Below are 11,782 nucleotides of genomic sequence, written 5' to 3'. Positions count from 1 at the left end.
AATTTCTCTAACATAAGCCGCCTCCAAAGTTGTTTTCGAGAATTTGGCAGAATGTCCAACGAGCCTCAACTGCAGACTGCTTGTATGGCGTTATGTGGGGGAGCAGTTTGCTGTTGTCAGCTTTGTGAACAGAGCGCCCCATGGTGGCTGTGGGGTTATAGTATGGGCAGGCATTACCTATGGACAACGAACACAATTGCATTTTATCGATGGCAATTTGAATGCACAGAGATACCGTGATGAGATCCTGAGGTCCACTGTCATGCCAGTGGACCTCAGCATCCTCACCAGACATGTCACCCATTGAGCATGTTTTGGATGCTCTGGATTGATGTATACGACAGCTTGTTCCAGTTCCCCCCAATATCCAGCAACTTCGCACAGCCATTGAAGAGGAGTGGGACAACATTCCACAGGCCACAATCAACAGCCTGATTAGCTATGCGAAGGAGATAAGCGCAGCATGAGGCAAATGGTGGTCTGAGGGCAAATGTATTTAAATTGACTGATTTCCTTATGAACTGTAACTCAGTAGTATCTTTGAAATTGTTGCATTTATATTGTTGCATTTCGCTACACTCACATTAACATCTGCTAACCATGTATATAACCAATATATATATATATATAGTCGTGGAAATGTCCTCTATTTACCAAATCATGGGAGCAAACCACACACACACGTCAGAGTTAGTTATAAAAGTCCATCTTTAATTATATGAGCTCTTATCACAATCCTGTGACTCTCAGATAAATTCAGTGTCTCCCAGTGGATTCTCTGAGAGCCCCCTTATGATGCAACTGAGTTCCTTTAATAGCAAAGACACCCATAGTCAGACAGCATAGACGTAATTCATCGTTCAGCTTCGTCTCCTTTCCCAAACCCCAGAACCATAAACCAAATCCTCCATATCAACAGGCATATATCAAATTGTCATTTAGATACAACCCACTCAAAATACACACTCCTGGACAAACTTCACGGAGAGGGGGTGAGGCTATAGGTTAAGATAGAAACAACATAAGAGGGAGCATAGAATGATTCCAGACACTGCAACCCCTCCTTTCCCCACTGGGAAAGGTAGGGAGTAAAAGATATGTTTACACATGATGACACTTTGACCTCTCCCCTCTCAGCGGCCCATGCAATTTAGTCCTGACATAGAACAGATAACTGCCAATGGCCACCACTATAGTACGACAAAATACATTCTCATGAGAAGTAACTTACACACATTTGATGAATATTAAACATCTTACAAATGTTACCAACAAATTATGATCTTTCCACGACAATATATACACACACATACATACACTATAGTGGCACTGTAAATGAAGTCATTCCAATATGTTATAATCTACGTTTAATATAATCACAAGGCGAGGTCAGTACAGGTGCATCAAAGCTGGGACCGAGAGACTGAAAAACAGCTTTTATCTCAAGGCCATCAGACTGTTAAACAGCCACCACTAACATTGAGTGGCTGCTGCCAACACACTGACTCAACTCCAGCCACTTTAATAATGTTAATTGATGGGAAATGAATATATCACTAGCCACTTTAAACAATGCTACCTGATATAATGTTCCCTACATTATTCATCTCATATGTATATGTATACTGTACTCTATATCATCTACTGCATCCTTATGTAATACATGTATCACTAGCCACTTTAACTATGCCACTTTGTTTACATACTCATCTCATATGTATATACTGCACTCAATACCATCTACTGTATCTTGCCTATGCCGCTCTGTACCATCACTCATTCATATATATTTATTGTACATATTCTTTATCCCCTTACACTTGTGTCTATAAGGTAGTAGTTTTGGAATTGTTGGTTATTACTGCATTGTCGGAACTAGAAGCACAAACATTTCGCTACACTCTCACTAACATCTGCTAACCATGTGTATGTGACAAAAAAATGGATTTGATTTAATATACATTAAAGACTACATTGCTGTAATACAGTTGAACAACAATCACATTTTCATTCAATTTTATAATATATTACTATTATGAGTAGTGCGTAATAATCAAAATATCTGAACTTCCAAACTAAACATGAGCTCAGGTTTTCATATCAATAACAGACTTGCAAACATGCCCGCATTTTGCGTACCAACTACGCAATTTTCTGTCCATGTACGCGGGTTACGAGATAAAAGTAGGCAGAAATGAATAGGGCCTGGTTTATTTTTTTTACATACATCCACTGAGTAAATCTAACATCCCGATTGTCGAGCTGCAACACAGACACGTACGGCGTTTATGTCAACGGGCATGGAGATGAATACATCATGATTCGAGGTAGATATCCCGTGTCTGCCACTCCTGTTTGTTGCGATGCTGATTTTGCCGAATGTCAGCTGTACGTGAACACATGGACAAAATCCCTTTTCGACTCCGTGTGTTGTGGAATCACTCATTGTTTCAAACTAATGCTAGCGAACATAAGATAGACATTCAGTGGGCTCTAAAGTGCCAGCAGTTCACTCGCATTTTCTAGTGAAAGAAATGAAATGCAAATACGAAAAACAACCGGCCACATTTGTGCGAGAGTGTGATATACATTTAATTCTGCGTCCCATTGGTTCTATTTTCCACGTAACATTACGAGGATCACGCAATCTGATAGTCTAACTGTAATTATGATCCACGTCACAAAAAACTCTCTCGGTACAGATATTCCGAGTGCCCTCGTTGCCAAGAAGGTTTCAGTGACTGCCAGAGGAACTGTTTGCCGCGAGAAGTCTACCCTGATGCGTAAGGCTAAATCTGATAGCTACCAGGCAAATCTGTCTAGGAAATTATTTTAATTTTATTTATTATTATTTCCTATCATAGTTTTGTCGTTTTTATTATGGTTAACATGTTTGAGACTGATGCTCTGCTTCAAACATTTGTTCTTATCACTCGAGTTTAATCGTGGATAAGACGTTTGTACATTTTCTCCCTAAATAAACAACTTTTGTTTTATAGAATGTAAAAATTAAAAAAACTCCAAGAATAAAGGCCCTTTGTGCGTTCTTTCTAATTAGATATTGTTAGTGACTTTTACCATATGTGTAAATGGAATGCTGTCAAGAAAGTATTCCAGCCTAATAAAGACTTGATTTGGTACAATTCTATAATTGCGATCAGACACACAAACGGTGCGCGCACGAGCGTGCAGGGGGAAAGAAAACCATTGAATCTCCAATTTGCCGTTCGCGTCTGGTACTCTAAAAAGCTGGACAGGGTTGGCAGGTCTGCAATTAATGATGTAAATTGAACAAACAAAACTAAGTCTACTTAACTTGTTAACTTTGTTACAGAATTGGAATGACCCAAACTCTGTATAATATATGGCCAGTAAGCTATAGACCTACACTACTGACAGTAGCAGAGAAAGTGGAATCATACTGAATAATGGGATTTTATTTTCTTGACACAGATTAATTCTAGTCCTGGCCTAGAAAGCAGTTTTCAATGGATATTCTCTATTGAGCTCACTATTTAGTCCCTTGGGAATAGGGTTCATCTGATCCTGGAAACTGGCTCAATCTTTATTTTTTATAATGTTATTAGATATTAGATTCCCTGGGAACATTGCCCAGACAACAACCAACATATGTTTTGCATTTTTATAAATTTCTCTTTTCTTGAATTTTCCAATTTCACTGTCAATATTTCAGACAGTCTGGGAAACCAGCCAAATAGCTTTAAACCTTGCTTACATGACAGATCGTTGTTAGAGGAGATGTTGAATCAGGGGACTGAACAGCAGGACAAATAACATAAGCAGAGAGGAGGACCTGTTATATGTTGATTTACCTGGAGAGAGAAGATTGAAACAACTTGTTCAGACCTGTCCATCACTCTGCAGTATCATCAATTTGGTATTCCTTCCTTGCACAATAAGTATCTTGAATGAACTGCATTCTAACCTCTGTGTCTTACCAATAGGTGCTTGTTTACCCTGGATCTCATGGAATTTTTGAGTTTCATCAACCTGATATGCTAAGGGAGAAAAAATGTAGTAGTTAGAAATCCCAAACATTACTTATATTATTAACCAAGTTCTTCATAAGTATACCCAGAGAGGGCGATCTGTTGCCACCATTGCTCAGGTATGTTACCTTCCACTGTAAGATGAACCGTGCTAACCGGCAGCCCGTGGGAATCCAACACGGTATATGTCCCACAGTCGTCTATCTTCAACCCTTTGAGGACCACAAACCCTTCGACCTCCTTAAGACGACCACTGTTGACCTCCTCTTCACCCCTCATCCACAGGACCGTCATCTCTGTGCTGTTCCTCCCCTGGAAGACCACTTTCTTGGCCTGGGGAGTGTGGAGCTTCAGGTCCAGGGTTTCACCCACCCTCAAGGACTCCTCGGACGTGTGGTCTGGAGAGAATTACAGAAGAAATTAGGTAAGAGATCGTGAGGAAAGTGGAATGCTGGACCAATCTAAAAAGGTCACTTCTGCACTTTTCAGGTGGTCTAAATGAGGTGCAGAGCCATAAAGTTAACTTCTGATCACTTTCACCTGGCCTTATAGCCCCGCCTTGTAGTACAGATAGTTCTACCCTTACCATGGACTGAGAGCTGGACACTCTGGATGAACACCCGTCTCTTATTAGGTGCCCTGTCAACCACCATGAAGCTCTCGTAAAGCCCCACATCCCCAAACTGCACGTCATGCAAGATCAGAGAGCAGTCTCCCCCCCACAGCTTTTCCTCAGGTACCTCCACCCGCCCCTCAAACTCGGTTGCCTGCCACCGTTGCGCCCCCATCTGTTCAAACACTGTCTCATCAGGTGTCTGCCACTGGACATGGCAAACTGGGATTTTGTCTAGCTGGGACTTCCACTTGCAGGGAAGGATGGCTTGGCTTCCCACATTGCAAGAGATGGAGACAGGAATGGAATGCAGGGGGGAGGAGGCTGTAGGAGAGAGTTGGAACCAATGATTGGCAAAAAAAACTACAAATCCATGATTTTCCAATGTTAATTAGAACATGAACACAGGGTGTGGTTTATGGCCAATATACTACGCTAAGGGCTGTTCTTATGCATGACGCAACACGGAGTGTCTGGATACAGCCCTTTGCCATTGGGGCGGCAGGGTAGCCTAGTGGTTGGAGCGTTGGACTAGTAACTGAAAGGTTGCAAGTTCAAATCCCCAAGCTGACAAGGTACAAATCGGTCGTTCTGCCCCTGAACAGGCAGTTAACCCACTGTTCCTAGGCAGTCATTGAAAATAAGAATTTGTTCTTAACTGACTTGCCTAGTTAAATAAAGGTTTAAAAAATTAAATAATAAAATGGTATATTGGCAATATACCACCAACCCCGAGGTGCCTTATTGCTATTATAAACTGGTTACCAATGTAATTAGAGCAGTAAAATTACATGTTGTCATACCCATGGTATATGTTCTGATGTACCACGGCTTTCAGCCAATCAGTATTCAGTGCTTGTGGATAGAGTTAATTTATACTCACCAACATAGCCGACAATCCATAGACAATGAAGATGTATGAAATGTCTAAAAAAAGAAAAGGAAGAAGAAGCAGGATAAGAGGAAAGCATATGTGTGTGTATATATATATATATGCTATTGATGCAAAGCATAATGTCCCTCGCTACATAGTCATCAGACCCACTGGCTCCAGGTCATCTATAAGTCTTTGCTAGGTAAAGCTCCGCCTTATCTCAGCTCACTGGTCACGATAACAACACCCACCCGTAGCACGCACTCCAGCAGGTATATCTCACTGGTCATCCCCAAAGCCAACACCTCCTTTGGCCGCCTTTCCTTCCTGTCCTGCTGCCAATGACTGGAACGAATTGCAAAAATCATAGATTTTTGTTTCCCTCGCCAACTTTAAACATCAGCTATCTGAGCAGCTAACCGATCGCTGCAGCTGTACATAGCCCACCTGTAAATAGCCCACCCAACCTACCTACCTCATCCCCATATTGTTTTATTTACTTTTCTGCTCTTTTGCACACCAGTATTTCTACTTGCACATCATCATCTGCTCATCTATCACTCCAGTGTTCATTTGCTAAATTGTAATTACTCTGCTACTATGGCCTATTTATTGCCTTTCCTCCTCACGCCATTTGCACACACTATATATCGACTTAATTTTTTTCCCATTATGTTATTGACTGTACGCTTGTTTATTCCATGAGTAACTCTGCGTTGTTTGTGTCGCACTGCTTTGCTTTATCTTGGCCAGGTCGCAGTTGTAAATGAGAACTTCTTATCAACTAGCTAATCTGGTTAAATAAAGGTGAAATAAAAAATAAAATGTAAAAACTGTTGTCAAACCAGTCATAATTAGAGAAAAATTATGCAATTAGTTTTACTTTCATATACAGCAAAATGAAATCAAATAATTTAAAAGTTTGAAACAACATCACTAGCATATCTGACACTAATCGATATTATTGCTTTAAAATATAAAGATTTTGTCAACGGCAATAAATCAGTTTCGTTTCTCCAAACCAGGTAGGTTTCTAAATATAAAGATGTTGTCAACGGCAATAGATCAGTTTCGTTTCTCCAAACCAGGTAGGTTTCTAAATATAAAGATTTTGTCAACGGCAATAGATCAGTTTCGTTTCTCCAAACCAGTTAGGTTTCTATTGAGTTTCTTTAAAGCGGCTGGCTGTGTGCCCTTCTCTGAAAACGAAATTTAAGAACATTGCGTTCCTAATGCACGCCATGCATCTAATTTAGTAAACAAACTTGTCCATACATGATGTCATCCACCAAGAAATGCGTACATCTATCTACTCGTTTAAATTAATTGCCCGATGTGAGCGCTTAGCCTAGTGATGCACAATAGGAAACACGCATTTTATCTGGGCAAATACAACAACAAAAAAATCTCTATTTGACTCTAAGAACTGTTTAAATAATTTGCTAATTAAAATAAATACATGTGTGTCGCTTACCGGTCCCTGTCTATGCCATACCTTTTCATTGTAAATGAACATGCGAGTAGGTTGACTCCTCGAACTTGCAACAAACTGCCAGTGGGCTGTGTCCTAGAAAGTTGTGATGGAGCAGTGGCAGGCAGCAAGCAAAGTAGTACAAGCCTCTGGAGCGTCAGCTGAGTTACCAGAAACGAAACCTGGAGGGGGAGTCCTGCCTACTAATTAGAGATTCATTTCATTTTAAGGACGGGGAACTTCGCAGCAAACAACCAGCTCAGCTTTTGCACAACAAATGTGGTGGTCTCTCTCAGGTCCATAAGTACCGCAGTCATTCAGGACAGGTGCACTTGTTTTGAGTCCCACATTTTTAGCCCAAAAATATATATAATTGAGTTAATAAAGCCGCATACAAACATGGTCTCTTTTTTGTTTTCCTGGGTAAGGCAGCTCCAAAATGCAGGTGTTTCAGCATAGCTCAGCGCTTTCTGTGGTGGTGGGGAAAGCCAGCAGAAAATATGGAGTGTTTCGCCCTGATTGGCTCAGTGTTCTGTCACTCATGGGGACACTAAATCACCGCAAAGTCTAAGGGGAGACCTCGAAAATTCTAGCCCTTTGGGTGCTGCCATGGAGTTACATTAGAAGTGCCCATCTAAAGAGGCTCAAGGTTATTGCCCAAAGAAAATATTATGTCAAGTCACATTATACGTACAGTAGCCTTGATTGGACTGATCATGTCAACATCATCTTTTCAAAATCTTAGCAGTCATTATAATGAATCAAGTCGGCAATCGACTGGCAAATACTTTTCAATCTTTGTCATATGAAGAGAAATAATGAAGAGAAATTATAGATAAAACGTATCGGTGCTCATCAGCTGTTGGACATAAACATTTCACAAGTTGGAAATCACAAATTCAACAATGAGTGGTTTGAAAGGAAGTAAGCACAGCACAACAAGGTGAGTCAAAAAATGTATTGTATGCCTCTGCGTAAATGATGTAATATGCCAGGGAAATATATATATACTACAGCTAAAAAAGTAATACTAAGTGTATGTTGTGTAGTAAGCTGTTAGTAGCCCATGTGCCTCATGCTAATAATTTGGTCCCCTTTCCCCTCTTAATTTCACCTACTGTTCTGACTTGGCACATGTAGCCTATAGCCTGTTTTAGAGAAATGTAATAATCGAATATTGTAAGAGCTTTCATTGTCTGTGTCCCGGCCATCTTCCTGGAAGGAATAAGTGGACCAAAGCACAGGGTGGTGAGCGTACATATTCCTTAATATCTTTTTTTAATGATGCCAACAAACGAAGAAACTTACAGGGCTTTAGTGCCACAAACAAAGTTAACTACCCATACTGCAAGGATGGAAAAAGGGCTACCTAAGTATGATTCCCAATCAGAGACAACAATAGACAGCTGTCCCTGATTGAGAACCATACCCGGCCAAAACATAGAAATAAAGAAACATAGAAAACAAAACATAGAATGCCCACCCCACATCACACCCTGACCTAACCAAATAGAGAAATAAAACGTCTCTCTACGGTCAGGGCGTGACAGTCTGCTTATTTGCCCCCATTATTTATCCTATGGTTATGATTTGGTGGACAGGGAGCATACTGTAAGTAAAGCCCATGTTCTGAATTCTGTCATTGTACATATCAAAAGTACTGAACAAATAGTTATATTGACAACGTCCGTCCGAGCTCACTCATTAATGTCTTAATCGATATTACGGATTGCCTCTTCTCCGCTCGTCGTTCCCGTATGCCATAGATTGTACATCTCAATTGTCAGTAGAAACCACATTTGTTTAAACAAGTCAGAGAAGGCTCCGTTGATAGCCAGGTGTAGCAGTGGTAAGGTGTTGGTACTGCTGTTGGGACAGCTTTATGTAGGCTCAAACAGTTTGTGGGAACTGTTTGTCACTGTTATAGTGCAGTTAATGTATTGTTTAGTGTTGTGTAGTGTAGTGGCTTTGCTGGCTTGCATAATGGTGTTAACCCGCTAATCGCATTATGGAACGAATATTCAAAACAGTAGCCGACTGCCTTGTCCGCATTGCTGTGTTATAGTGCAAAGAAATAATAGTTTATCAACATTTTAAGCTAAGCATTCTGATCTGTTGCATGAGCCTTATTGCTTTAGATATTTTTGGGGATGTAGCATAGGCCTACTGGTTGTATGAATTCAGGATCTATCGTCCCACAACTGTCCCAGAGTCTATTTTGAAGATAGGCTATTGCTTTCTCACACAGAACGACAAACTGACCAATAGAATATACACTACCTAAAACTGGGGTGCAACTCCTAATATTGGTTTACATATCGGACAAAGCTTGGTCTGCTTTTTAGGTTTGTTTTGTTTCCTGTTTATCATTAGGGCCCAGGTAAAGAGTAAGCACTTCTTCATAATCAGTGGTTGACTGTCAGGGTACAAAGGCTACTCTTCATCAATTCTGTTCAAGGTTTCTGTTTCTGCTCAGCTCTCCTCCCACAGCTCTCCAAGCTCTGGGCTGGGCAGCAGTGTGTGGTAACCATGGTGTGGTTTGTGTTCCAGACGCAGAAGTGGCAGAGAGGGAGGTGGTGTGATGTTGGACACTCCTGACCTGTGTTGTCCCCAGTCTCGGCCTTGTTTGGCGCCCTCTGTGTCTTTGGACTCTGTTTCCGGTCAGGTGAGTTTGCTGCAAATCCTTGGCTTGTTGCCCTAGATTTACAAAGGCTACATGTATAGAGGAAAGTTTGCACTTCTTTTTAATCAATGCATCAAAACAAAGCATTGTTTTATACATATACTGTATATATAAAACTAACAAACAGTAGATTAATATGAATATACCATTCATTAATGCATTTTCAAATCATTAAGCATATTTTCATGTAGATTACTGATAAAGACACCAACAAACTAGCAGGCTAATTGTTCATATACAGTGCCTCGGGAAAGTATTCAGCCCTTGACTTTTTCCACATTTTGTTAGGTTACAACCTTATTCTAAAATGTAGTAAATGTAAAAAATTCCAAATTGTAAGTCAATAATTGGAATTAAATATCATAAGAATACCACTAGGTGGCAGTGTAGTATATTGTTGCTGTGTTGATGCTGTGATTACAGCTTTTCATTAGTGAAGTCTTATTCAGCGTCGTCCAAACTAACATTTTGGAGGGATATGTACATTGAAAGCACTCTTTTCCCAAAACAACTGGTTGAAAATATGTGGTTAGATGAGGTGGGTCACTGGAAATAAAGTACAATGTAAATAAACAATGCACACTTATTTCAAGTCATTGTATTACCTTTGAACATATCCATATTAGTAGCCTATCAGGTAAAGGCTACATTTACACTGCAAAAATCTCAAGCAATCTTATGCTAATCATATGACTATAACAAATTAACCTTGTTACTTAGTTGATTTAGAATGGTATTGATCTGATGTTACATATCTTCATTTTCTGATCATACTGAGTATGATTAAGGCAAACCTATTTACTTATCTATCAAACATTGTCTGCCTTGATTACAACACTTCCTTAAGCAGCAGACCATAAGGACGGATGGAGTTCTCCACAATAGCTCTCTCTTGAACAGGAGATGATCCCTCAGGCACATAAACCAGCCAGTAACTCTCTCTCCGACACTGTTGCCTTTTCTGGGGGTTGATCCTATTCTGTAGCACCACCTTGTAGGTTTTGTTGTCTACTTTGGACGTAAACCTCTTGGAGAACTTCCCAGCTACGTTAATGTCCGGTGTTGAGTACACTCCTCTTCCGACAGTAGCACCATCTCCATCTCCATCATTCCTGATGATGCCCTGGGATCCGTCCATAGCAGGTCCGTGGTAGGACACTGGCCAGGCCTCGTCTCCGGTCCCCAACCATCCATCTCCATCCCTGTATTTGTTCAACACCTTCAGGGCAATGCGGTTCCAGCCACAGGGTCGGACGTACTGCTCCTTTCCCCGAGTAAACACTGCTTCACCATCCTTAACATTTGTAAAGTCGTAGTCATACCGAGAATCAAGGAACTCATTCACGTTCACAGAAACAGTGGTTGGTGGAATGGATGCGGCGGATGGGGCATCAGGTAAAGCTAAGGCACCTTTTAAAGACAATGTCCCCAAACTTGGGTACTCCAACTCTAGAAGGCCCTCTTGTACGTAGAACTCCTTTAGTGCGACCACATTGACAAAGTCCTGTGGGGATAGTGAAAGTGTTCCCGCGGTGGCTGATTCCACGTTGCAACCTGAGACAGCAGACAGAGCCTCCAAGATGAGATTTACGTTTGGCATGGTGAGAGTTAGAAATCTCGAGAACATTTACGGTAAGAAGACTTCACAGAGAGTAGAAAAATCCTTCCTGTGTGTGATCCGACACGAAGGCGTCTGCTCTTGTAATTTCACCTATACATAGACTGTGCTGTGAAATGTCATTCTTACTTTCACTTTCTGTTGCAGTGACTGGATAAACAAGATGGTGTACGGTAAAAGTACACTGATTGTACATAACATTAGGAACACCTTCCTAATAATGACTTGCATCCCCTTTTGCCCTCAGAACAGCTTCAATTTTCTGGGATGTGGAATCTACAAGGTGTCGGTAGCCTTCCACTGGGATGCTGACCCATGTTGACTCCAATGCTTCCCACAGTTGTGTCAAGTTGGCTAGATGTCCTTTGGGTGGTGGACTATTCCTGATACACTCAGGAAACTATTGAGCGTGAAACACCCAGCAGAGTCTCAGTTCTTGACACAAACCGGTGCGTCTGGCACCCACTGCCATAACCGTTCAAAGGCAGTTAAATATTTTGTCCTGTCCATTCA

At 41.0% G+C, this 11,782-nt stretch overlaps 1 protein-coding gene across 3 annotated transcripts; it reads right to left on the bottom strand.

Annotated features, from left to right (window-relative positions):
- Positions 1–690: 690 nt before the first annotated feature.
- Positions 691–7,396, bottom strand: LOC118398171 (uncharacterized). Of its 3 annotated transcripts, none has more exons than XM_052470427.1 (6): positions 6,972–7,396; positions 5,507–5,550; positions 4,597–4,947; positions 4,139–4,408; positions 3,947–4,019; positions 691–3,833 (listed from the first exon to the last, which is right to left on the bottom strand). In XM_052470427.1, exons 1-6 carry the CDS (start codon positions 6,998–7,000, stop codon positions 3,830–3,832), a joined length of 771 nt encoding a protein of 256 aa, XP_052326387.1. In that variant the 5' UTR covers positions 7,001–7,396; the 3' UTR covers positions 691–3,829. The 3 variants fall into 3 exon arrangements, with proteins under 3 accessions (XP_052326387.1, XP_035649142.1, XP_035649143.1); XM_035793249.2 differs by having other exon boundaries at positions 3,960–4,019; XM_035793250.2 differs by having other exon boundaries at positions 3,960–4,019; positions 6,993–7,136.
- Positions 7,397–11,782: the final 4,386 nt, after the last annotated feature.

This window comes from Oncorhynchus keta, chromosome 19 (assembly GCF_023373465.1).
Source record: "Oncorhynchus keta strain PuntledgeMale-10-30-2019 chromosome 19, Oket_V2, whole genome shotgun sequence".
Classification (NCBI taxonomy): Eukaryota; Metazoa; Chordata; class Actinopteri; order Salmoniformes; family Salmonidae; genus Oncorhynchus; species Oncorhynchus keta.
Note: the sequence above shows the minus strand (reverse complement) of the source record. Positions and strands in the feature narration are given on the sequence as shown.

Excerpts from the sequence above, each read along its gene's own strand:
- LOC118398171 (XM_035793249.2), bottom strand. The coding sequence starts at position 7,000 with ATGAAAAGGTATGGCATAGACAGGGACCG. Across the intron at positions 5,551-6,971 it reads TATGGCATAGACAGGGACCG|ACATTTCATACATCTTCATT; the intron begins GTAAGCGACACA and ends TTCTTTTTTTAG. Across the intron at positions 4,409-4,596 it reads TGTCCAGCTCTCAGTCCATG|ACCACACGTCCGAGGAGTCC; the intron begins GTAAGGGTAGAA and ends AATTCTCTCCAG.